Here is a 26,041-nt window from a genome sequence, read left to right as displayed (position 1 = left end):
CAAAGATAGGTCACTATCATTTGTAATGTTATGACTTGCAGGTAGCAAACGCCTTTAGTAACATATTTGGAAGGGTATAACAATGTTGCCAATTACAATAGGCTAATTTTTAGTCATGCAGTTTGGTGTAAAAATTGTTGCGAGACCTGTACAGAAATGCAATAGCTGCAAACGTTCGTGGTTGCTCACCGCCTTTGTTCTCAGTTTCTTTCATACAAGGTACTATCCCTTTAAGAAAAGACATTTCAATCTAGGCGTGTTTCCTCCCTCCCATTGATTAGAAACGAACCCAGCTCCCATCCAGTGGGGAGGTAAAGCGCTCCTATACGGAATCTTTTTGTCGCAATTTGGGTGAATATTCATCTTCATGAAATAGAGCATTAAGAACGACGTAAAAGATTTTTGAAATAAATATGTGAAAATGTGTAATGCGCTAGAAGATTGTTAACCACGTTAGTGGACCTGTACAGGACGTCTCATCGAAATGGCATGAATGTCAACGGGTCAAGGTCCACTCTTTTGATGCCAGTGTCAAGATTTACCAACGTGCGTTTACGAGAATAAAAACCTGCCTTACTTACCTAGGCAACGCGACTGGGGTGAAGACAGATATCCTGGAAATGCCAGAATGTGAGATTTATGACCACCGCTTGATTTTGCGCATTGAGAAGAACTTTGAGAAGAAAATATGGATTTCTTTTATCATCCAGGACCAGACATGCTATATGATGTGACTTTAAAGTACTGTACAGACAATTCCACATTTTCTGAACGAAGAAATACATTTGCTGTTTAAAAGCTACTGAATTGGATACCTTCTCGGTATTATAGCCTATGCTATCTAAGGCTAGCGTCGGATGGTGAAGACAAGAAGCGATATTCTACAAGAGCATATGATTCGTAGGGCTGCTTGCACGCTGACATTTCCATGAATTTGCGATATATCTGGAAAATTTCGATTGGCAATGACTGTGACAAATTCACTCCTGACAGTTTACTCAAACAGTTAGCCCAGCAATATTAAACGATTTGATTTTTATATTTTCTATTTCATCATTATTGACTATTTGTAATCACTGTTCATCATGTCGGCTGTAATGATAGCCAGAAAGGGTACCCGAAAATGGGAGAAGCTCCCGGGAAAGAACACTTTTTGCTGTGACGGCCGCGTTATGATGGCCCGTCAGAAAGGCGTGTTTTACCTAACTCTGTTCCTCATCATCGGGACCTGCTCCTTGTTCTTCGGTTTTGAGTGAGTATGCACTGATGCAACCAATATGAATAGCGTTCACAATTCACGGGAACATGATGAAGATAGTAAAGCATGTAAAGGCGGTTATTGCGCTGCTTATGCTGATGTAATGTAGTATTGAACCATATAAGGGAATCAAAACAAACGAAGGCCTGGTTGTGTCTTTTGTGCAGCCGAGGATAGTAGGTGTTGACATCCTCAAACTGATGCGCTTAAGATGACAGGGAGAAGACCATATAAAAAAATAGGCTACATTTGCGTAAAACGGTTTATTACCCGTTAGTTACATTCTATTTTGCTTATATTTTATAAGACGTGCACTGGCATAACAGGCCTACAGTCATATGTTCACACGTGATCTTCAATACTTCACAATATCCACCTCTGGTTGGTTCATAGAGGCGTCTGCTTGTGGTTGGATAATCATAAAACACATTGTTTGTTCATGATTCCTTTCGTTCCCATCCTGATGCAATTGGACAATGCACGCTTGTGTCATGCATGATATAATCTCCTATTTATCAGGGTATTGAGAGTTTAACCTATGATCCCGACCCGACCTATGTGCATCAGGCTTTAAGTGATGTGAGGAAATTGATGACTAGTGACACTCACTGCTGACCCAGCCCTAGATGGCCGAGACTGTGGTGTTGCTTGATGGATACCCATATGTGAAAACCTGATCTTTAAAAACCTCTACACACACATAGCACTTAGTGTGCTTGGAAGTGTGGAGGTTCTGGATCAATGAAAGCTAAAAGCAAATAAAATATTTGAATAAATATTTGAAATCCCAGAAGCCCTGTGATCTTCAATTTGAGTGATCTCTTTTCTCGACCAGCATGCATTGAATTGTGTGATTCTCCAGTTGTTTTTCCTGAGAGGTCTATTTTTTATGTCTTCAGTCTTTTTTTTTTTGTGAGAAAAAAAAAAATGATTTAAAAAGTCTTCAGTGTTTTACTACTTCAGGGCCAGTGTCGATCCTAAAGTGATTCAACATCATTAATGTGAAAACACAGGCCAGTGTATCTGGTTTTCATTACTTAATTCTGATATTCTGGGCCCTTGGGCGTCCTCACATTTTGTTTGTGATGTTTACTGAGGGAACAACTATTTCCAGCTCACAAATGAAACCACATTGCCAGCAGGCTGTCAGCAGACGCTGATGGCAAGAGGGTTGTTAGTACACAACACTTGTATCACAGACATCCATAATTATAACGCCACTTTGGAATGGAAAATTGCCTTGAGATCTTGCTGACCAAACACACAAGCCATTTTTCAGAGCCATCTTAGTCCTCTTAGATGTAACACCCACCCAGTAGCATAATGGTGGTAGGTAGCCGACAGTATGTTACTGTAATGCGAGTAAAGTGGAGATATTCTGATGTGTTGGCTAGATGCCTAGCCTGCACTTGCTCTTCCCAGTAATGGATATGATACTTCTAAGGCTGCTTTTTTAAAATAAATGAAGCAGATGCCTTTTTGTTCAGTGGTATGTGAAGAATGAACAGATAAGACATTAAGTCAATGTAGCAGTTTTGTTACAGCAATGTTACACTTGATTTTCCATAATGACACTAAACTCTAGACAATGTTTAAATTTCTCTTTAGTCCGTGTCACTAATTGAGTTTATGTTCATGATCTGTGAGACTCCAGCTGGCAGGCTTTTGCAGGGGAAATTGGTTGAATTCGAGATGTGTTCTTTGTGTGAGCTTTTCGGCATCGAATGGATGATGCAGTCTGTGATTTAGCTGAAAATGAGATCGGAGAACAGAGCGGCAGTGTCCTTGTGGACGTGCTGGCGCTCGTCCAAGAACAACTGGGTAGTGCTCTTATCGCTCAGCAATCAGTGGGAGATGGGCAGGGACAGGCGGGCCCAGTCTTGGGGGCTGTTTATTCACATGGACAAACTAAACTGCTCATGACAAACATATTACGCCTTAATTAGTAGCTGCATCTAAAAGATCTCCCTACTCTCCCAGGCCGAGTTAATGGATCTGAAACGCTTCATGGAGTGATTAACCCATTGTGTGCACTGTATGTGGCCTATATACAACTTCTAAATTCATGGTTCAAAAATGAGTTGTTCATATGTGTCCTTAGTATGTTTCTCTCTGCGCTGAGTGCCTGGTTGTGGCTCTGGTTACTCTTGGTGGGCTGTGGTCACCTGCTTTTGTGAAGCCTATGCAGTTCCCGACTACAGCTCAAGCTGTCCGTGGGGAGAGACCACGGTTCTATGCTCTCGAGATATAGTAGCCTTGGAGAGAGGGGCAATGTGTCAGCAAGCCCGTGGGTCTCTTCCTCAGCTCACTCTCCGCTCTCCTGTGCTGTGGCTGGCTCAGGCAGGCTGTGCTGTTTGTGCATAGCACATAATGGGAATTGTAAATGGAAATTGTCTATGTTTGTGGTGTGTGTGTGTGTCTGTGTGTGTTTGTGTGTGTGTGTCTTGCACAGCAGTGGAAGACAGCCAACAACTGAGAGGCATTAGACCACCGGCTGACCGCTCCATCAAGTAGAACTGTGCGTGTGTGTATGCACACACACATGTCTGTGTTGCCATTGTGAAATGAGCTAGAGGATTTGTGCCGTGCTGACCTTGCAGACTGGCCGCGGCCAAAGAAGAGTGTCCGTCCATGGTGTGTCCCCAGCCTGCCTCTCTGTGCCGATGGCCCCTTTAGGCCCGGGGGCACTAGGGCACGGAGACCCTGTCTGCCGTCCGCGGTCAGCAAGGACACTCTGGTAGTCTGCCCCAATCGAAAATAGCCTCGCTAGTTTCATTTGACTATTCATGAAGCGTCAGATTGAGAGGTAGTACTGCTGTTTCAGTGTTTATTTCCCAGTGTTTCTCAGGGACTGTCAGAGTTGCGCTCCTATTTCTCATGTGCAGCCTGAGTCATGCTGCTTCAGTTTCTTCTTGGTTGCACACAGCATTGATTTTTTGGGGAAATGCAATTTACCCTGTTTGCTGTCTTCCTTTGGCTATAATCGCATCACCGACGTTATTTTGATTCAAATTTCCGTTCGGTTTCCTAATGTAATCATTAAAAAAATGACCCAACATGGTGAATAGTGCCACGTGTCTGTTCATGGAGAGGTCTTGATTCAGCCATATGGTACTTCCAGTAGCTCCACAGTGTCTTCCATATTTTCTACATTCTGAACAGAGGCACAGGGTGCAATGTATAGGATTAATGTTCATCATAACCCAGCCTTTCCCTGAGTATAGAATCATGTTAGTTCTATTATGCTGCCATAAGCTGCCTCAGCGCTGAACCCGTGGGCGTTTGATAAGTTGCTGTGTTGTGTGAGTTGTGGATCGGACTCATTACAGAGGTCGGTTGCTCTCTCCCACAGGGAAAATAAGAGATTCTTGTTCAGCAATAGCACCAAGTCAGCCAGACGGCTTCATTGTTTTCCGTTGCCTCATTTACTGGGGAGGCGTTTGACACGCTTTTTTTTTTTTTTTTGTAGTCGTGGTGGATGGGGCGTTGTCATGGCTGGAGGTCCCAGCATGCTCGGGGCTCTGCCAGAACAACACCTTCGCCATCGGAAAATGTCTCCACCACAAAGTCACCGTGGTGAAATAGACAAAATGGCTCTCTAGCCCATAAGCATGCCTGGAAGTGTGCGGGAAATGGATGGGTCTTGTTCTATAAGGGTGCTTAGCGTTCATCATCATTGCCGCTGTTCCTTGCTGGAAATGACTCCCGGGTGGATGCTGAGGTGAGCTGCCAGAGGGGATGTACAAAGTGGGGGGTGGCCTGAACAGAACGCCTAAGTAGTGGCACTACATAATTAATCTGTCTTGTGATTCACTCGGCTCCTAAATAGATACATTCAGAATTAAGTATTCATTATCAGACCTTTCCCTGCTGGTGATGGCCAAGGTTCCAGCATGAGGGCTATGACCTCGTGAATTTTCATCTTAGGAAGGGTGGCATTTTACACTGAGCTTTACAGGGTGAATCATCTCTAGAAGGGTGTTTTTAACCCTAACCCAAAAACACCCTTTATTTTTTTTTATTATTATTATTATTTTTTTTTTAATCCAGTACTGGAATTTATTTTATAACATAACATAACAATAGCACGTTGAAGAATGCTTCATCATACATTACATTTAGGTTCAAGTTGTGGTATAATAATGGGAAAGTAATATGTTTAGTTACATTTACATTTATTTTATTATATTTACACTTTTATCCAAAGTTATTTAGTTTTAATCATACAGGCAGAGATGATCAAACATGACTGACTCAGTGGAAGCATTCTTCAAAGTGTTATTGTCATGTATTTATAGACCGGCCTAAATATCTGTCTTTGTTTTTTTGTATGATTTCTCAAAAGTAGTTTGCAATGCTGTCAGGTTATTTTAGGCATAGGCCCAGATACCTGCGTTGTAGAGGGAAAGCCATGAGCCTTGCCCAGCCATTTCCACTGTCATCAGAAAGTCAGTGTTGTTTATAATATCTTTTTGCTTCATCCACACACATATAAGTGAGGGATTTAGTATGGGTTGTTAAAGGGTCAGAAGACACCAGCGTTGTTTTAAAGGACTAGAGAGAGATTGCAAGTGGAATTATTTTCCAGAACCTGAAGAGCATACCTTGAAATGTGCCGTTGTGTAATATCTGTTATCAAACCTTAACATTTGCCCATGCAAATGCCTTTCCAACGTGTGCTATCAGTTGCACTCCAAGTTCAGGACAATGCTAGGATTATGTCAGGTGCCTTCACATTGAAAAAGCAACACCTTCATGCTTGCGGTGCTTTCATGCTGCTGTTTACACATTTACAGAGGGAGGTTCCTTTTATTTCCAAGTGGTTTACCAACTGGCCGTAATCCTCCTATTTTAAAATGTCATGTTGGTGATTTGCTGCTGCAGTAGTAAATAACCACATTATATGCTTCATTTGCACAGTAGAAGAGGGACCATTGGGTCAGATGAAAAACTAAAGGCTGCTGTTTTTGGGTTGCCCAAAGTGAAAGACTGGGTGTTCTAGTCAAACTAGATATTTTGAATCACTCTGACTGGTTATGCTGATTTCCTTAACCAGAGTCGGTGTCCTTGAATGTGCATTCTTTCTTGCATTTTCTTTCTGAGAATCTGGTGTTATGGCATAGATTCAGTTTATTTTGCACCAAAGGGCGTTGAGTTACTCAGGTCAAAACCTGCAGGATCATTATTAGATATTTTAGATGTGCCCACGCTTCATTAATGGTTAACTAGCTCAGTTGTTTATTTGAGAACCTCTGCTTTCTTAGCTTTGTGGCAGTTTGCCCAAAGAAGCAGAAGGAATTGAAATATCCTGGCAGATAATGGAAGCACATCTGTTGCATCAGGAAGGGGCCATTTTGCACCACGTTTAGCAACAGACGGTTATTTATTCAACCCACCCTCTTTCCATCTCCACCACTGTATTAATGCAAAGGGAACGAACGGCAAACATGCTTCTGTTTCCTGAAAAATAAGCCATCACCATCTATCAGAGGAAGCAGCTCTCTCCGCTGTCATATTCATTTGGACTCAATGCTCGGGGCTACACGCTAGATTGTGTTAATTGGCTGGCTTGGCTGTTTATATCTAGAGATTAACGTGCTAATGTGGAGGTGTGAATGGTATCCCCTCTCATCACCTGCATCCTCATCCTCCTACTGGGCACTGTCCATTCTGTGGAGGACGATAAATAGACAATTATGGGTGATGATTTTTTTTCTAGACCTTTCTGTCCGCCCTACCTCAGCCATATCATGGGCCTTGGCGTGGTCTGCTGCGAGTGGCAGCAGCAGTTGCAGCCGTATTGATTGAGCTTGTTGTCAGGCTACCTCTGTCCACTCCCCTGCAATCTCCTCTCTCCCCATTTCCTGCACGGCCAAGGCAAACAAGATGGACGACTTGGAGCACGTGCTGTGGTTGTGCAAGTCGTTTTCCTATTTGCTTGAGTGCTGTTTAAGGGTGTGTGTGTGTGTGTGTGTGTGTGTGTGTGTGTGTCTGGATTTGTGTGTTTTGTCACTTTGGCAGTATTATAAATGGTAGATCCATTGTTAACTGTTCCAATTTCCATTAACCAGACTAGTTTGGCCAGTTTAACTGAACAACCCTTCATATTGTCCCCAACCCTTTACACCATAGTCACCATCGTTAGAACACTGTTGTCACCAACCCAGGTCGACCCATGTTGGCACCACTGGTCAATGTTTACATGTACATATTAAGGTTAGTTTTGCATTGGATTATTTTCATGGCAGGTTATAGAGGGAACATATCCTGTAGTCCCCCCTCCCTCACCTTTCTCCACCCACAGGCAGTACAGAGAGCAATAATGAAATGCTGAGTTCATACATTTTCCATCGCTGACACGGTAATATAAAAAAGTTAACACTTTCATTTTGAAACCTTCTCAAACATCGTCTCTCAATTGTATTGATTCATGGCATTGGAGGGTGAGGATTTCTCAGCTTCCAGCTCTCAAAGTCATCGGTCAGCGTCCCAGAAGCTCGCTGGTCTCTGATGGGAACTGATGATGTCTGATGTGTAAAGCACGCACACACACACACACACACACACGCACACACACACACACACACACACACACACACACACACACACATACAGATAGACATAAGTGCACACATACACACGTGACACATGCACACATACACACACTTACTGTATGCACACACACACGAGTAGCACACTCAGGATATTCTCATGCCACACACACACACACACACACACACACACACACACACACACACACACACACACACACACACACACACACACACACACACACACACAAACACACACACACTCCTTTGGAATTGATTGTTGCTCTGCTGTACTTGATGGAAAGAGCTCAGAGGTATTCCTGTCAGGCTGCTGTGACCAGTGGAAAGTCAACCGGATTCATGGTTTCAGTTTTTCCAATGCTGTCTACAGTATGTGAGTGTATGTGTGAGAGAGAGCAAGAGAGAGAGAGAGAGAGAGACATACAGAGAGAGAAAGAGTAGGAAACAGAAAGAGAGTAGGAAACAGGAGAGTGGGGCCCAAACCTGCCAAACAGGCCCACCACGTCTCTGGTATGCTGATTCACTGGCCTGTACCTGCAGAACATTCTTTCAGGGCAGGTGGATCATTTTCCTTACAGATCATCTCCTTGAAAATCTGTGAGAAAACCAAGCATTCCTGATACTGTTCGCTCTCTGCCACATCTTTCTCTCTCTCTCTTCTCTCTCTATCTCTATCTCTCATGCACTCACAAATACACACACTCACAGTCGCAAACACACACTCAGAGTACGCTGGCACTCTTCCAGTGGACATGACTAGGCTTCAGATCACTTAGACTGGGATATAATATGTGGCTCCCATTCTTCTGTAGTGCAGTGGGTGGTGCAGACTGCTCACGGGGGCACAGGAGCCAGTCAAGGGTTTGTTCTCATCATGAGTCAGGGCAAATGGGATGTGAGGGGGGAGTGGAGGGTGGGGTGGGGTGGGGGTTGGGGGTACTCATATATCCAGCAGGTATGAGAGAGAAGGCGCTGGCCCCATCCTCTCTCTGCTTGTTGTCCTCCAGGCTCAAAATGAAATCCCCCTCAGACTTCATGAGATTGTTCTGTTCAGCGTTTCGCGCAGGACACGGGCAGCAGGGCGTCCTCGAGCAATCTCATTCCGAGGCTGCCGCGTCCTTTGGGGATAACGCACATGGAAGGAGACACCGGCCACGCCGATCCCTAATCCATACATCACAGCGCATCATGAGCGCACATCACCCCACCCCCACTCCACCTCCCCTCAGCAAGGGTGGAGGAGAGAGAGAGAGAGAGAGAGAGAGAGAGAGAGAGAGGCTGTCTCCTCTATAAATAGCGCTTGCTGTAGTGCAGGACTGCTGCGCAGGCTGCCAGTCACCTGCAGCTCGCCTGGCCTCTCTGCCCGCCCTCCTCCACCACCGACGAGGAAGTGCTTTTTAAGTGCACGCAGCATTATGTGCTCTATACAGTATGTCAACCAACCAGATGCCTGTGAAAGAGTGCTAGCGGGTGGGGGTAAGGGTGGATGGGTAGTTGGCTGAATACAGTAATTACCGAGTGTTGTGTTACTCCCCTGGTATGGCACTGAGAGAGAATAATGGCCAAATGCATGATGCTTTCTCTCTCGGGCAGGCTGCAGCTGGAGCCCTTGGCTGGCCTTTAATAGTGACCGTCCTCCTCAAAAGCTCTTGAGATGAAAAAGGCAGCTGCTTCTCATTGTTGATGGAAGGCTTTTACAGCTGTGTGCTGATGTTAAATGAGTTCTGATCAAAATGTTTACTATGTGTTCACATAGAGCTGAGTTTTTATATAGGTTCTGCCCCCTCACGCCCTGTTTTGGCAGTCCTCTTGTAAGGTGGGCATGGTGGAGCAGAGGTCACCATTGGTCAACCCGGGTTTCATTCCCACAGTTGCGAGTCTGTTGCTTTGGATAAATGCGTCTGCTAAATCAGTCAACTTTAACTATATAACCTTAACCTCCTCTCTTTCGTTTTCCTTCCTGCAGGTGTCCTTACCTGGCGGTCCACCTCTCCCCCGCCATCCCCGTCTTCGCCATCGTCCTCTTCCTCTTCGTCATGGCCATGCTGCTGAGGACCAGCTTCAGTGACCCGGGGGTCTTACCGCGAGCCCTTCCAGAGGAGGCGGCCTTCATCGAGATGGAGATCGGTGAGCTGCTTCCTCCAATACCAAATCTCCTCCTCTTGTAGCTTCTTCTCTCCACCCGTTATGTTGTGGGCCTCTGAGGAGGAGATATCTAAGAGAAATAATACACCAATCCAATAGAAGCCCTTTTGGCATCTTAATGGCCGGATGCCTGGACCAGGTCCTTGAAATCCACCCTCTACAGTTCCGACGCACAACCCCAATCTAGCCCTTTAATGTGCTCATTTGGCGTGCTGCCCTCACTCTGCCATCTTAACGGGGAATTTAAATTCATCAGCGGAGCATCCTCCTCCCTCTCCTCCTCACTCTGTGTCCTACCACTTGTAGACCTGGAGGATGGAGGATGTGTGAGGGGACGCAGGGCCCTGGCTAGATGCCTCACCAAGCGCACAGTTTACACTCTCCAGACCTCGCCACTAAGAACAAGTATTCAACTGAGAGGCTGCGAACAAGGGTCCAGTCAGTTGGAGGAGGATTATAATTAAACCCAGTGAGATGTAATGAGTAACCACATGTTTTCTGGTTGAATCTGGATCTGAGATGTTATCCGTAGTGAACACCTGTCAAGCTAGTAACAAAGCATTACAGTGCTGTTACTGTTAAGGCCAACGTGTCATCATCAAGTGCTCTTTCATCTCTGTTGATTTATTTATGCCAATGTGACCCTGTGGTGACTAAGACTGGGTCTGTGTGTTCATCTGTAAGGATCAGAGGTTGGCCAGCCACCACTGCTGTTCACTCATGTTCAAAGGACCTACCAGATATTTGTGCCATGTTTGATTCCATTACAATTCAGACAACCAATTTATCAAGTAATAGATCAGATCAAAATATATTTTCTTTGTCAGTGTAGATACCTTATTTTACAATGAAGCAATTGAGAAAAGCATAACATTGAAACTCTGCAGTTGCATAAGTATATCGAACTTGTTTCTTCAGTAGGCCCACAGAGCTGGGTGATTTGCACTAAGAAGATAAGTTTCTGAACACTGGAGGGCAAATGGTCAAATGTGTCAACTCTCTGCATAGCTGAGTAAGAGTGAAAGAAGTTTGCCCGGTCAAAGAATCTCTCTAAAGACTACTGCTCCTCAAAACATAAATAACCATGACTAAGCAAACCTAACTCAGACAAAGACTGACGCAACATCACAACATTATTTTATGGCAGATCCTGTCATTTGTTATTGGCTTTTAAGTAATCGACTTAACATAACATAACATGACATAATGACTTGATTACAGTATCTAATCTGTAATGTTTACGACATGGTTACGTTACTGTCATGACATGGGATTAAAGTCCTATGTGCTATGTGTTAATAATGTCACATCAGATTTAGATAGGGGGTTTAAGTTCACAGAACAGAACAGAAGCTGACATGAACTAGTATTTTACACCATAGAAGAACTGAGTAAAGCAGAATTCATATTTTACACCATAGAAGCACTGAGTAAAGCAGATTTTGCAGATTTTTTGGTTAGTAAACTGCTAACAGAATAACTCATTGAGATCAGCAATCCTCTTTTAAGGGTTTATTATTTGATACTACCACTAATCTTACAGGTGGCTTATATTTCTCAGTATTTTGATTCATAACTCATAATCCCAGGTAGTTTGGGAGAATTAATGTAAAAGCAATATCTATCAAGACAAAAAGTCTAGCCTCACCCTTTTCTGAGAAATGTCTGTCTGTCTGCAGTAGCCATGCTGTCAATGTTCTACTTCAGTTGTTTGTGTGTGCATGTGTGTGAATGTCTGGATGTGCATGTCAATGTGTGTGTTTGTATGTCCATGAATGTGTGTGCGCACGTTTGTGTGTGTGTGTGTGTGTGTGTGTGTGTGTGTGTCTCTGTGGTGTGGATTTCTGTCTCTTTGTCCTTGACTCGCCCCTCCACTGACAGTAGAGACGGGGGAAAAGATCTTCATTTCAAACGAGACACTGAAGAAAAGACTGAAATCAGCCCAAAGCCATATTTGTTACGGCAGCCAACAGGTTGATATGAAGACCAAGGCACTCACAGTTCTTGTAAATCGTGTTTTGGAGTGACAGCTATTGGCAATTAAGCAGTTCAGGTTTGGCCCATTGCTGCACAATCTTTGTCATTAAACCTTTGAGCTGATGCTATTAATCATAACATAAATAGATAAGGAGTTGGGTGCTGTCACTGCCACGCCTGAGGCTCAGTTTGCACAGTGTGTGTGTGTTTTTTGTCTGCTTGGCCCCTGCAGCACTCGTGCCACTCCATTACCCAGCTTACAGGGGGTGCTGCAGTGCTCAGGAAAATGGATCACTTTGACTTATTTTGCTCTCACTCTTCTAGGACTCCATTTTCTTCTCTCTCTCTCTCTCTCTTTGTCTTTCTCTTTTTTTCTCTCTCTCTCTCTCTCTCTCTTCTCTCTCTCTCTCTCTGTGTTTTGTTTTGTATGTGTCTGTGTGCCTTTGAGGTTTAAAACACTATTCTTGGCTGTTGTCGTGGTTGTGATGAAGTGTGGGTTAGACTGAGCGCAGGCAAGAGAATTTCTCCACAGACACACAGACACACACACACACACACACACGCCCGTGCTGCAGGCGACCACCAGCCCGTGGCTGTTGTGTTCCGCCGTCGCTACAGCTAGTTAATGACCAGGTCCTTCAGGAATGCTAATCAGAGGAAGGATCTTCCTGGAATACGGAATGGCTTCCTGAGGATAATGCCCCTTTTTTCCGGTGAGGGGAGAATACAAAGCCGGCCAGCATGCGAGGGCGTGACACGTCGATGGCGCGGAGGGAAGTGCAGTCACACGCGGAAACCCTGAAGGATGTGTGCTAAGCCCTCAGTGACCTCACAAACTCTGTTTGGCTCTAGGTGTGGCCGCAGATGGTGTTAAACCCCTGGTGTTTTATTTGTTTTAGTATTTTTGTATTGTTCGGGTGAAGGCATTCCAAATTAAGAAAATACATTGATGTTCTTTCCTATGATAATCAGTTTTCTTTAAGTATTCCTTCCTGACTTTTCTATCTTAAGTGAGCTATTATTAAACCTTTGGCTTGCAATCAATAAAGAAATAAAAGAGCTTTGTTTCCCCTGCTGATATAAAGGTTGTTAAACACGAGTGTTTCAAACGGAATGGCAGGTTACGGTATGACAAGTGTGCTGCCACCGTTGTTTATTCCAAGGCCCAAAGTCCACTCATGGTGACTACATCTTCCAAGCCTGCTGTCTTGCAGTAAAATTGATTATTAACTTGTCTTTCTGTATTGAATCTAATTTGAAATTGAGACTGGTAAGCCTTGCTCTATTTATATAGAAATACCTTTTAGTACTTACTAGTAGTATACCTTTATTTCATTCTCGGAAAGTTAATTGAGAGAAGCCCTCATTTATAATGAAGCCGAGATTGCATGGTCATGTTTTGTCATGGTTATACACTACATAGTAGAGGGAGACGAAGGTACATTAAAATACAATAAATAAAATAATGCAAAATGAATAAATAGATAAGACTAGAAAAGATATAGACTTTAAATTAACAACTGTGGCTTAGTTCTCCTGTTTCACCTGTAGACACCATCATTAAGAGTCAACTAATAGCCATCCAAGGCCTCCCTGAGTGGGACGTGAAATCGCTTGGCGTTCGAGCCATAAATAAGGACATAAATAAAAGTAAATCGTCATGCAGGCTGCGCTGTGATAACAGATCATCGTAAATAAGCAGGCAGCAGCCAGGATGCCGTGGTCGTGTGCCGTCTGCGCTGACGTTCCCAAGGTCCCCCACCAAGCATTTATCACAGCGCCAGAGTCCCCATGTGCTGCTCTTGTCCGCACATGAGGAGACAATGCCAGCAAAACACATGTACACACACACAAACACACATACACACAAACACATACACACAAACACATACACACACACACACATACACACACACACACACACACACACACACACACGCGCAAACACACATGTACACACACACACACACACACACACACACACACACACACACACATGTACACACACACAAACACATACACACACACACTCACACAAACACACACATTGGCACACATTGACACACAAACACACATGCACATATTGTGGTGTTTTGTTTTTGTGCTGTTGTTATATCTTGCCAAGTGAACTTTGCACATTTGTTGTTGTAAATTTGGTTTGGTTGGTGTATTTCAGTAGAGGCTGAACTGTGTAATACAGACCAACTTCCCCACCCCCAGGAATGTCAAACATGGAATAACACTAGTTGAGACACCGCCATTGTGGTTTACAGTATGAATTTATGTGTGTTGTCTGTAAGTAGCAAAGCATCCAGATATCATGCTCTTCTCCTCTCCTGTCTGCTCCACAGAGGCGGCCAATGGGAACGTGCCTGCGGGACAGCGGCCCCCACCGCGCATCAGAAACGTCCAGATCAACAACCAGATTGTGAAGCTGAAGTACTGCTACACCTGCAAGATCTTTCGCCCACCCAGAGCCTCCCACTGCAGCATCTGTGACAACTGCGTGGGTGAGTGAGCTAGTGGTGTGTGTGTGTGTGTGTGTGTGTGTGTGTGTGTGTGTGTGTGTGTGTTTTCTTTTCCACACTTACATATCCTAGCCACACAAATACTCCACCTCAAAGAGGTTACTTGAAATTAAAACAGGCTATTATATACACAGTTCTAATTTGCGCAGTTCTCCACTATCAGAGATATAGAGAACTGAATTGAGTTCCCGTCAGGGAACTAATATCCCTTAGTTAGATCTGAACTAATAGCCCTTAGTTAGATCTCAAATAATATCCCTTAGTTAGATCTGAACTTAAATCCCTTAGTTAGATCTCAAATAATATCCCTTAGTTAGATCTGAACTAATATCCCTTAGTTAAATCTGTGGTTGACTCAAGAGTGTTTACTTGTGTGAAGTAGTTGTCTACCACAGGTTTTTACAGCTAAAGGTTGGCCCAGTGTTATTATATTGCTTTCTATGTACACAGCCATGTAATTGGATTTTTCTCCGTAATAACAGTAATTTAGTCAGGGATGACTCAAATATGACCGTAGTGGTGACACACACACCTACACACACACACCACACACACACACACACACACACACACACACACACACATGCACTGCACACACACACACACACACACACACACACACACACACACACACACACACACACACACACACACACACACACACACACAGACATGCACTGCACTCAGACACACACACATACGCACACGCACACACACACACAAACACATACACACACACATATACGCACACACACACACCACACACCACACATGAACTTCCCTCACAAACACACACACATACACACTCACACACACAAATACACACATACACACATACACACACATACACCATGAGTGGTTTGAGGAGATTAGCGAGCACAGAGGAGTCTCAGTATCAGCCTTTCTGCCCAGCCACAGCCAACACAAAGCCGTCTGTCAGAGTCCTGTGCACCTGCTGCAGTCTGTCTTTGACACACACACACACACTGACATACACACACACACGCAGGCACACACACACTCTGATGCAAATGCAGGCAGACACACACACACAATGTGACGCAGCACGATACACTCGGCTGCTTTGTCATGAGTCCTCTGATCCGTTCGCGGTCTGTCATCAGACGAAAAAAAACGTGCGGCGATGAATATGACGCTCTCCAGCCAGTGTCCCCAAACACAGACGCAGGCTGTCGCTCGGCTCATCGCTCCCTCCATTAGACGAGCCGCGTGGGTGGACTGAACTCTCCTTCATCCGTGTCCCTCTGTCTGCTGGCAGAGCTCAGAGCTGGCGGCCACAGACAGAGATGCCGAGGGAGGGCTTTCCCTGAGATACTACAATACCCACAAGCCCCCAGGCTCTCTACAAATGTTGGAAACTCAATCTAAGTGTTGCACTATACTCAAAGATGGACTTGTTTTTTGGGTTTCATGTTTTTCTTTTAAAAACAGTGATTTGAAAGTCTGTTGAGGCTTTCCCTTCATATTTTTGCACAGCGTTCAAATGTTTCAGCTGGTATGAATGACTGAACGTTCTGTTCTCTGTTCCTGGTGGAAGGCTCCTGTTGGAATGTTGCATAGTTTGGATCCTGCACTAACATGTCCGTTGCTCTCTCTCTCTCTCTCTCTGACTCTCTCTCCCTCTCTCTCCCACCCCAGACCGTTTTGACCACCACTGCCCCTGGGTGGGGAACTGCGTGGGGAAGAGGAACTACCGCTACTTCTACCTGTTTACGCTCTCCCTCTCCCTGCTCACCATCTACATCTTTGCCTTTGACATTGTCCACGTGGTGCTACGTAAGTGAAAAGCTGGCTCACTGTATATTGAGCTCATGGACCAATACTGATTAGTTCCAAACCCCTTTTTTTCTTAAGCTTTTCCTTATAGGTGTGCGTGTGCGTGTGCGTGTGCGTGTGTGTGTGTGTGTGTGTGTGTGTGTGCATGTGTGTGTGTGTGTGTGGTGTGTGTGTGTGTGTGTGTGTGTGTGTGTGTGTGTGTGTGTGCTTGCATGCGTGTGTGTGTGTCTGTGTGTCTGTGTTCATGTGCGTGACACTGCCCAATTCGTGCATGACAGAGGCTGTTCCTGTGTACTGCTCTGTTGTTCTAAACCATGTAAACTCTAGCTTGTCGTGCTGCATATCCAATGGCATCTCCCCCCCCCTCCCTTTCAGGCTCTGTGGATTCCGGGTTTGTGAACACGCTGAAGGAGACCCCTGGAACATATCCTTTCAAACCACGTCTGACAGGAGAGCGCTCCCTCTGGACGCCAAACCAGCCGAGAAATTAAAAATGTTTGACACTGGCTCTGACAGACTTTTTAATCTGATTACACATTTCGTTTTGCCAACAGGCTGGTTTGACTAACAGAGGTGGCCTGAGGAGGAAGTCATACTTTCGTTTGTTTAGAATTCCAAGAATGTCTCTTGCATTAGGCTAAGCTGGCCAGTCTAAACTAATCAGGAGCTGAGTTTAATCCTTGCCATACACACTATGGAATGTTTGTGAAGTTAGCAGAAAACTTCATATACAGATAAATATACAGTATATAGGTCATGTATACTCATGACGACTTGCTAGTTCAAGCAACATGCATGAGGGGGAACAACTCCATTTTAGACACCTCTTGTTTGATTATATGAGTAGTATATGTTCACAATAGTCAAATGTAAAATTTGTATTAAGCTTTTGACGTGACAGCTAAACTAAACAAACTAACAAGTCAGTGAAAGTGACAAACATATCCATAATGTCTTCACTATATAAGCTGGTGACATGAAGTATGTCATTGGTCACAGATGACTACCATAAGCTTAGTTCAGGATTCTTGAATGGCGGTCCAGGGTGATGGGTTGAAGCTGAATGGGTGCTACCTTGTTGTTGTTGTTGTTGTGGTGGTTGTTGTTGTTGTTGCCTTGACTCTTGTGTCACTGTGCTGGAGGTGGTGGTGTGCTTCTTCACCCTCTGGTCCGTGGTGGGGCTGACCGGCTTCCACACATACCTGATCTCCCTCAACCAGACCACCAACGAAGACGTAAGTGTTCATACTGCTAATCAGGCTTCTCTCTCCTCCTCCTTTCTCTCTCTCTATTTATATCTCTCTATCTATCTATCTATCTCTCTATCTATCTCTCCCCTTCTCAATCCCCTTAGCTCTGTGTGGTCTGTTACAGTGGGTGCTCAAGGCCAGCTTCTGTCTGTATCTCAAAGCTACAGACTTGACTCACAAAAGACAACATTGAACAGTAACTGTGGCATGTGTGCAGTCCAGTGTGAGAGGTTTAATGAGTAATGACGGGGTGATGACAACTCCAACACAGCGGCACGATTGCCTCCCTCCCTCCCTTACATTTCTCTGAGGGTTCAATTTGACCGCGCGATGACCGGTGAGATAAAAATTAGCCAGTAATCAGTAAAGGGATGCAGTACATTAATGGGGGCTTAATGACTTATTTATGAACGTTACTGTGCCGGACAGGTTTTGTGTGTGTGGACTGGTGGCTGTCCTGTCCGCAGGTCAGGGATGGATGGTCACCAGGTCACAGCGTGAGGCCGAGGGGCACGCAGCCAGAGTGGCTTAGCCAGGTCTCGCCCCGTCATGCTGTTTTTAGACATATCAATACCCTTTAGGGCTGGCTCAGCTGCCCAGTGCACGCACGCACACACACACACACACACACACACACACACACACACACACACACACACACACACACACACACACACACACAGACAGACAGGCACACTTACAGACAGACAAAGACACACACTGACACACAGACACATACACACAAACGCACACAACGACACACACACAAACACACACAAACGCACACTATGACACACACTTGCCCCTTTTCAGACATAGTGGTGTGATATGAAATGACAGAGGTTATGGAGAGGGTATTTCCATTAGGTTTTGCATACTGCTGTGGCTGGTTCAGGTGCTGCATTGAAAAGGTTTCTGCATTGAAATAAAACTGCTCTTTTAGTATTGAGGCTGCTGGAGTGCAGCGACACATGAAGAAGCCCCAGAATTGGCCATCTTATTCCATCAGTGTCTGTATGCTTCTATTAAGCCCCTCATGCAGCTGAAGAAACTCTAAGTTGATGATGAGGATTTGCTTAAAATGTCTCCTAATCTTCCATCTGATTCCCATTTTAATATTGTTTTGCATCGTGCCTTCAAGAATTTGTTACATCCAAGAAATAAATCCATTATGTTGGTGTATGACAGCACTTAATTCCAAAATATCTGGTCCGAGTGTGTGTTTTGGTATGCAGATTGGAGTCTGTCTTTATTTAAACATCCATCTGCGGATTCAGGCGTTACACTGAGGGATAGAGCTCTGATGAGGACAACCTTGACCAGTCCATGCTATATGCGTGTGATCTTGAGGGGAGAAAAGGTGTCTTCAATTCCTCACCGTGTCTTTTTGTAGGTAAAGTGCTACACTGCAGGAACACAGGCTGAGAAAGAAATGGTGCTTTTAGGTAAGTTATAGTGTAAGTGCAGGAGAGGTCTTTCCGCAGCAGTTGGAGTCGTTTGGAGAAAGTGAAAGCAACCAAGCGGAGATGGAAAGAGAATTAAAGAGAGAGGAAAAGAGAGCAATAAAGATGGAGGGAGAGAGAGAGAGAGAGAGAGAGAGAGAGAGAGAGAGAGAGAACGAGAACGAGAACGAGAGAACAAGGAAACAGCTAAACAGCTGTTGGGCTCAGGACAAAGCTGCCAGAATCCAGGGTGGATTTCATCTCTGTCCTACTTTTTGGGGCTCAGTAACACAAGGCTGCTTTTGACTTTCCGCAGATCAAAGGCTCGTGGTCGGGGAAGAACCGGGTGCAGAACCCTTACAGTCACAAGAACATCATTAAGAACTGTTGTGAGGTCCTGTGTGGCCCGCCCTATCCCAGGTATGTATGCAGTGTGCATTTCACATCCTACCTTATCCTACATTTTTGACATTTCTAGTCTTGTTTTTCCTTGTTCTATTCCTCCTCCACCTCCTCCTCTCTCCCTCTCCCTCTCTCTCTCTATCTCTCTCCCTCTCTCCCTTTCTCTCTCTCTCTCTCTCTCTCTCTCTCTCTCTCTCTCCCTCTCTTTCTCTGTGTTCATACTCCGCTCTACTGCTTTGGTGTGGGTATTGAGTGCATGTCAGACCAGTAGCTCATGTGGCGTGGTGGTTTCTGCGGTGTGTGTGTAGTGTGCTGGACAGGAGAGGGGTGGTGCTGGACGACGCGGCAGCTCTGGCCAAATCTGATGCTCCTGCCGCCTCCACTGCTGTCAACAAGGGGAGCAACCCTGTGCCACAGACCACAGTAAGCCAACTGACACACACACACACACACACACACACACACACACACACGGACACATTGATGCACACACACACACACACACGCACACACATGCACTTATACACACACACAGACACACACACACACACACACACACACACACACACTGCTGCACATGCACTTCACACACACACGGACACATTGATGCACACACACACACACGGACACATTGATGCACACACACACACACACGGACACATTGATGCACACACACACACACACACGGACACATTGATGCACACACACACACACGGACACATTGATGCACACACACACACACGGACACATTGATGCACACACACACACACGGACACATTGATGCACACACACACACACACACGGACACATTGATGCACACACACACACACACACGGACACATTGATGCACACACACACACACACAGACACACACACACACACGGACACATTGATGCACACACACACACACGGACACATTGATGCACACACACACACACGGACACATTGATGCACACACACACACACACACGGACACATTGATGCACACACACACACACGGACACATTGATGCACACACACACACACGGACACATTGATGCACACACACACACACACACACACACACACAGCCAACAACTGGACACACACACACACACACACACACACACACACACACACACACGGACACATTGATGCACACACACACACACACACGCACACACATGCACTTATACACACACACAGACACACACACACACACACACACACACACGCACACGCACACACATGCACTTATACACACACACAGACGCACACACACACAGACATACACAGACACACACGCATACAGAGACACCTACAAATAAACATACACTTATGATCTCTCCCTATCTTTCTCTCTCTCTCTCTCTCTCTCTCTCTCTCTCACACTGTTCACAAAGCAAGACCATCTGTGTGTCTGGCACACAAGCCACTGCATGCTGCCAGAGCAAGCGGATGTAGTACAGTGAGCGTGCTCCAAAAATGAAAGGACCAAAATCAATTACAGGAGGAAGCGGGTGGGCAGAGAACAAACAGAGAGAGAGGAGAGGAGAGGAAGAAGAGAGGGATGACCAGTGGTCAAGCAATAGACAACAGATTAATTCATTAGTTGCTCTTTTCTTGATTATGTGCAAATGCATTTGGCTGGACATTGTGGAGTCCTTTAGCATTTTAACAGTCATGTTGAAATGTTTCCCAACCCAAATTAGGGTTGTTTATAGTAATATAGTTTTCAGAACATAATGCCTTCTGGTGACCTTTTGATTTTTTTCCCCCTTTTTCCTTTTTCTTTTATTCCAGAAAAGACAAGTGTTGTCATTTTCACTTGGTTGCCTTATCTCATACAGACGAATAAGGGAAGAGTTAGTGGTGTCATTCCTGTAGGCTAAAGGTCTGATGGTATGGATCACTTCATCCATATTTTTGAGGACCTCTTAAAGCTGACATCAGGCGATGGGACCAACATAGAAGCCATGGCAAGCAAAGCAAATGTAGAATATCCTGCAATTAGTTGTGCATCTCAAAATAGTATTATCAGTTTTGGCTGAGGGGTTCACATCAACACTTTTATGATGCTCTGTGACTTTGACTCCTTAGTCAAAGTTAGAACACTCGCTTAGTGTTTTTTGTAATTATAAAATTAAAAAAAATTGCAAAATGCTATAACCATAACCATAAATGTTTTATTTCTCCAGAAAACCACAGCGCCACTGATTCCTAATGAGCACACTCCAGACGATGCGAAGCCCAGCATTGCAGCTCTGCCGGAGAAGAGCCACTCGCCCCCTGAAGAGGAGAAAGCAGCCTCCCCAGCGGACGTGCCCTCCAAGTCCCCCACTGATGTCCGATTCCCCGACGGCTCCAAGGAATTGAGCCAGAAGTTGTAGAAGAAGGTTACCCGGAGACTCAGCTCTGAGTTTCTGCTCCACTTTCAAAATGCACTGGGCGTTTCAAGCCTAAACCCAAGCTGAAATCTACCTGGTCTAAACCTCAACCTTGGACCTGGACTCAGAGAGTGTGTGTATGTTTGTTATTGGTTGAGAGGCTTCCAGAGACATCCTCCATGCTACGCACTGGGCGTGGACGAAAACCTTTTAGAGTGTGGATCCAGCCAACTGTTCTAGGATCAGCAGAGTATAGCCTGCACCGCGGCAACAGAACTACTGTCTTTCCTTTTGAACATTGCATGAAAACAAAAAAAACAGTTATACAAACAAGCGAATAATGGGGTGTTGGTGAACTCACTTTGAAATGGCTGATCGTTCTCCATTGAGCTGATTGCTAGCTGCTGGCTGTGTGTCTGTTTTTCTTTTGTTATTTTGTACGGCTTGAGATTGCCATCAGTTGATGTTCCCTTAATCCCCTTTTTTCAAATCAAATCAAATGATTGTTCTTCAAATGTGAATATCTGCCCTCTGCAATTGTATCCAGCGCAATTGTAATATACAGTGCTCCCCCTGGTGGACATGTGCATACACATCAAAACATGCTTCAGAATCAGCCCTCGGCTTCTGCTTACAGTACCCAAATGTCCCTATGCAATACCTACAGATAGGCACTAGAGCTTTTTGGTTGAGACAGTGGGCCAACACAGGTGTCGAATATATATAGATGTCTCTAAACTGCAAACTTTAAAGTTACTCATAGATTTGGAGTGGCACTGGGGTAGATTGCACATAGAGATAATATTAATGTGTAACCATTAAGAGGTCTTTGATGTTTAAATAATGCTGCCAAACTACTGGTCTTTCCCTGTATACTCAAAACTTAAAAATGGAAGCAGTCAAAGGGGAATTTGATGTTGAAATGAGCTTTAGGACATAATAAAGCATGTACAATGCCATCTAGGAATCTATGAAGAAGGATTGGTGAATGGTGAGCAAAGGGAGAGTACAGGACTTTAGGCCACAATCCAGATCCATTCAGTAGTGTTTGCACTGAAGGTCCCTTCTCCTGAGAGCAAACCATTGGCTTCTCTGGGAGTTTTGAGTCAGAAGTCCTCCAATTCCTTCTTTATACATAACATAGACGCTGTGTCCTTCCTTGCCCTTGTGTCCTGTTGAGGACACACCAGGACTGCTGTTGATCGACTACTAGTAACAGTGCCTTATCTACAAGCTGCACTATCTTCATCTATCCAGGCCATCTGCAAACCAACTCTCCCAGGTCTCACCTGCGTGGCACTACGTCTACTTGTACAGTGTGCAGATTAGGGAAGGAATACTCTAACTGTTTTTTTTTTACTAGTACCATGGAGACATCGAAATGCACAGACATGAGAAGTGAAAATGCAAAGCCATTGTGTAAATGTATATATTGCATATGCTGTGTGGAAGTGCACATGTGTTTGAAACTCCTCTGGGTTATTTCGTTATGAAAATAGTGTTTTTTTAGCCTGGTCAAAAAGCATTTGTATGTCTCTGCGTGCATATTCACTTCATTTTTGGAGGAGGAGGAGAAGGAGGAGGGGGGGAGGAATGACAGATAGGTAACTTTGTCCTTATCTGTGCATGCTTGACTGTTTTTCAAGGCCATTTTCATTCTTGACATACCAGACCGCTTCCCATGAAGCCTCACTCACCTCTTCTTTTTGCCATTCATATTTTCCTCCTGTCATTCTCCTCTCTCTCTCTCTCTCTCTCTCCCTCTCTCCTTCTCTCCTCTCTCTCGCCACTGAGCAGCGGGGTTCTCTCCCACTCGGTGGATGAAAGTATGCTTACTCGAGTCCCGCGCTGCACCAGCCTCTGAAGATGTGTGCGGCACTCTCATTATGTAGCCCTGAGACATGAGAGACCCCACCCCGCCCCGCCCCACTCTTCCATCCATTCCACCCATCTGTTCTCTGTTCATTTCACACTAAGTAGAGAAAGAGACAGGAATGAGAGAGTTCACTGCAGCAGTGGATGTGTTGGGGGTAGTGTGGAGTGGGAAGGGGTGGGGGGGGGGGCTGAATTTGGTTGCTAAGGCAACCCAGAGGCATGATAGAGAAACTGCATTCCATTATTGAAAGAGATGTTTTGATGTGCAAGATGTTGGAGCAGTGTTAGTCTGCAAAGAGTAAAGGCTGTTATGGTATAGTGTGACTAGAGCAGTTGTGTCTACTCGTCCCCCTTAGTGGCTGCCATCTGGCTTTGTTACGATGTGTACTTTATCTTTTTCTAGCACCCAGAAGAAAAAGTATTCTTTTACATTCTTTAGATATGTGGTACAGTATGAGAAAGAATGAGATAGTGAGGGCATATTGTGTAGCCTTTAGTTTCTTTATTTCTTGCTTGTGTCAAGAAACGGATAGCATGCTACTCTCTCTCTCTCTCTTTGTGTCTCTGGCCTTCTCTCTCTCTCTCTTTCTCGTTTCTCTCTCTCTTTTTCTCTCTGTGTTTTTTTATGGGTAAAGTAAATGAGCTGTGAAAGCAAGCGCTGAATCAGTATTATTATGCTTGAGTGTTGTCTGGGTGAGTTCAGACTGTAGGTGTTGCTGCATTCAACATCTGTCAACCCATGCCACCATTAGAGGGGAGGGCCAACCCATGCCACTATTAGAGGGCAGGGCCAACCCATGCCACTATTAGAGGGCAGGGCCAACCCATGCCACCATTAGAGGGGAGGGCCAGTGGCACCACGCGTGGAGCACAAGTGTCACTACCGGTGGTTGGGTTTGACAGCTGAGTGGTTGGATTGATGGCAGAGTGGTTTCTCACACTCCCCAGCCGTCTGAAGAAGAAATATTTATTTATCTCCCTGTATGTTTATGTTGATCCCAAGAATATATCTTTCATCAGGAGGTTGGCCATTCACTGAATGCTTCCAGAATTTGCCTTGCTGATGTGTGTTCCAGCTCTGGTATATTTGGTATGATGTCAGACTGTGGTGTTCTGTTAAGGCGTGTAGAGAGTGAAGACTGTATACTGTGATAATGGGCATAATGCACTTCATACTCTTACCCCCAGTTTCCCTAAGTTATGACATCCAGAGGATCATTAATGTCTAAGTTGTTGAAATATTTTAAAGCCTGAGCTCAGAATTATTTCCCTGGATGATAACATGCTCTTGATATCTCACTAGAGGAGGATAGTCGGTTTATGGTTACATTTAGCAACAAACAACATTGCTTCTCTTTTGCTGCAGTTTTTCTCTCTGTGTTTTTATCACTGTAGCTACAATCCTGGCCTTCACAGTAAAACAAAAACACATTTAGTAAAATATCTGATAGTAAAATATTTGATAGTGAACAGTGGTAAACTGTAGATTTAGATTTTAATTTGATTATCAGACCTCAGTTTAACCTCATTTATCAAGAAGCGACAGGTGTGTGTTCTGCTTAACCTGTCTGCATGCAGGAAATGGAATTGAAGAATTAGATGTAAGTGTGGCTGAATCATGGTTGATGACTCTTAATCTTGACTAATCTTTTTTTGTCTAAATCAGGATTTACATGAACAACATGGGTGAAAGCATGCACTCTGGTTTTTGTACTGAGATGAGTCAAACCAAAAAATGGGTAAAATCCAGAAGAAAAGTGAAGTGTTTCGTAACATTTTTTTATTTTATTTATTTGATCAGTACAGACCAAATACAACCTGTCGTCTGCCTGACTCCACTCTGCACAAATATGAGTAATGTGTAAAGTCAACATCTAACCTGTGTGCATATTGACTAAAGGCATTGTATGGCTGTTTGCTTGGGTATTAACAGAAGTTCACAGTGAGTGAAATCGTGGACTTTCATTGGTGTTTTATTGCTATTCTGAGGGACCCTTTAAAAATCAAGTGAAGAGAGTTGAGATAAAATCGACATGGAAAAGGAAGTTGTGTCAGTACTGTCTGTACTGTCTGTTAGTGTTAGCTTTCAGGAAATTCTGATTTTCACCTGGAGTGGTGCGTACATGTATGGAGTTTATGCGTGTTTGATGTTAATACCTAATACAGACCAGATGTAAGGTTTTTAAACAGCCTGGTCTCAATCTATACGGTACATTATACAGTATATATAAATACATTACAAATGTATCACAAATGGATTCTGTTTATGTTCACTTTACTTTGTATTATCACTGTGATTTATGTAAATTCCCATATATCCTTCACTTCTTTTTACATGATGGATACATTGGTGTGTATGTTCATTAAATTATATATTGTCTTATTACTCCGAGTTTACTGAGTTTTCACAGGCTTTTCAGAGGTGTGTA

The 26,041-nt window shown here is 44.4% G+C and overlaps 1 protein-coding gene across 1 annotated transcript; it reads left to right on the top strand.

Moving 5' to 3' along the window:
- Positions 1-283: 283 nt before the first annotated feature.
- Positions 284-25,998, top strand: zdhhc9 (zinc finger DHHC-type palmitoyltransferase 9). The gene is made up of 9 exons (XM_048231221.1): positions 284-1,252; positions 9,797-9,957; positions 14,304-14,462; positions 16,140-16,277; positions 16,653-16,701; positions 17,410-17,512; positions 19,286-19,389; positions 19,680-19,794; positions 21,549-25,998. Exons 1-9 carry the CDS (start codon positions 1,086-1,088, stop codon positions 21,738-21,740), a joined length of 1,188 nt encoding a protein of 395 aa, XP_048087178.1. The 5' UTR covers positions 284-1,085; the 3' UTR covers positions 21,741-25,998.
- Positions 25,999-26,041: the final 43 nt, after the last annotated feature.

This window comes from Alosa alosa, chromosome 21, assembly GCF_017589495.1.
Source record: "Alosa alosa isolate M-15738 ecotype Scorff River chromosome 21, AALO_Geno_1.1, whole genome shotgun sequence".
NCBI classification, from domain to species: Eukaryota; Metazoa; Chordata; class Actinopteri; order Clupeiformes; family Clupeidae; genus Alosa; species Alosa alosa.
The sequence above is the reverse complement of the archived record's forward strand: the minus strand, read 5'-3'. Positions and strand labels throughout refer to the sequence as shown.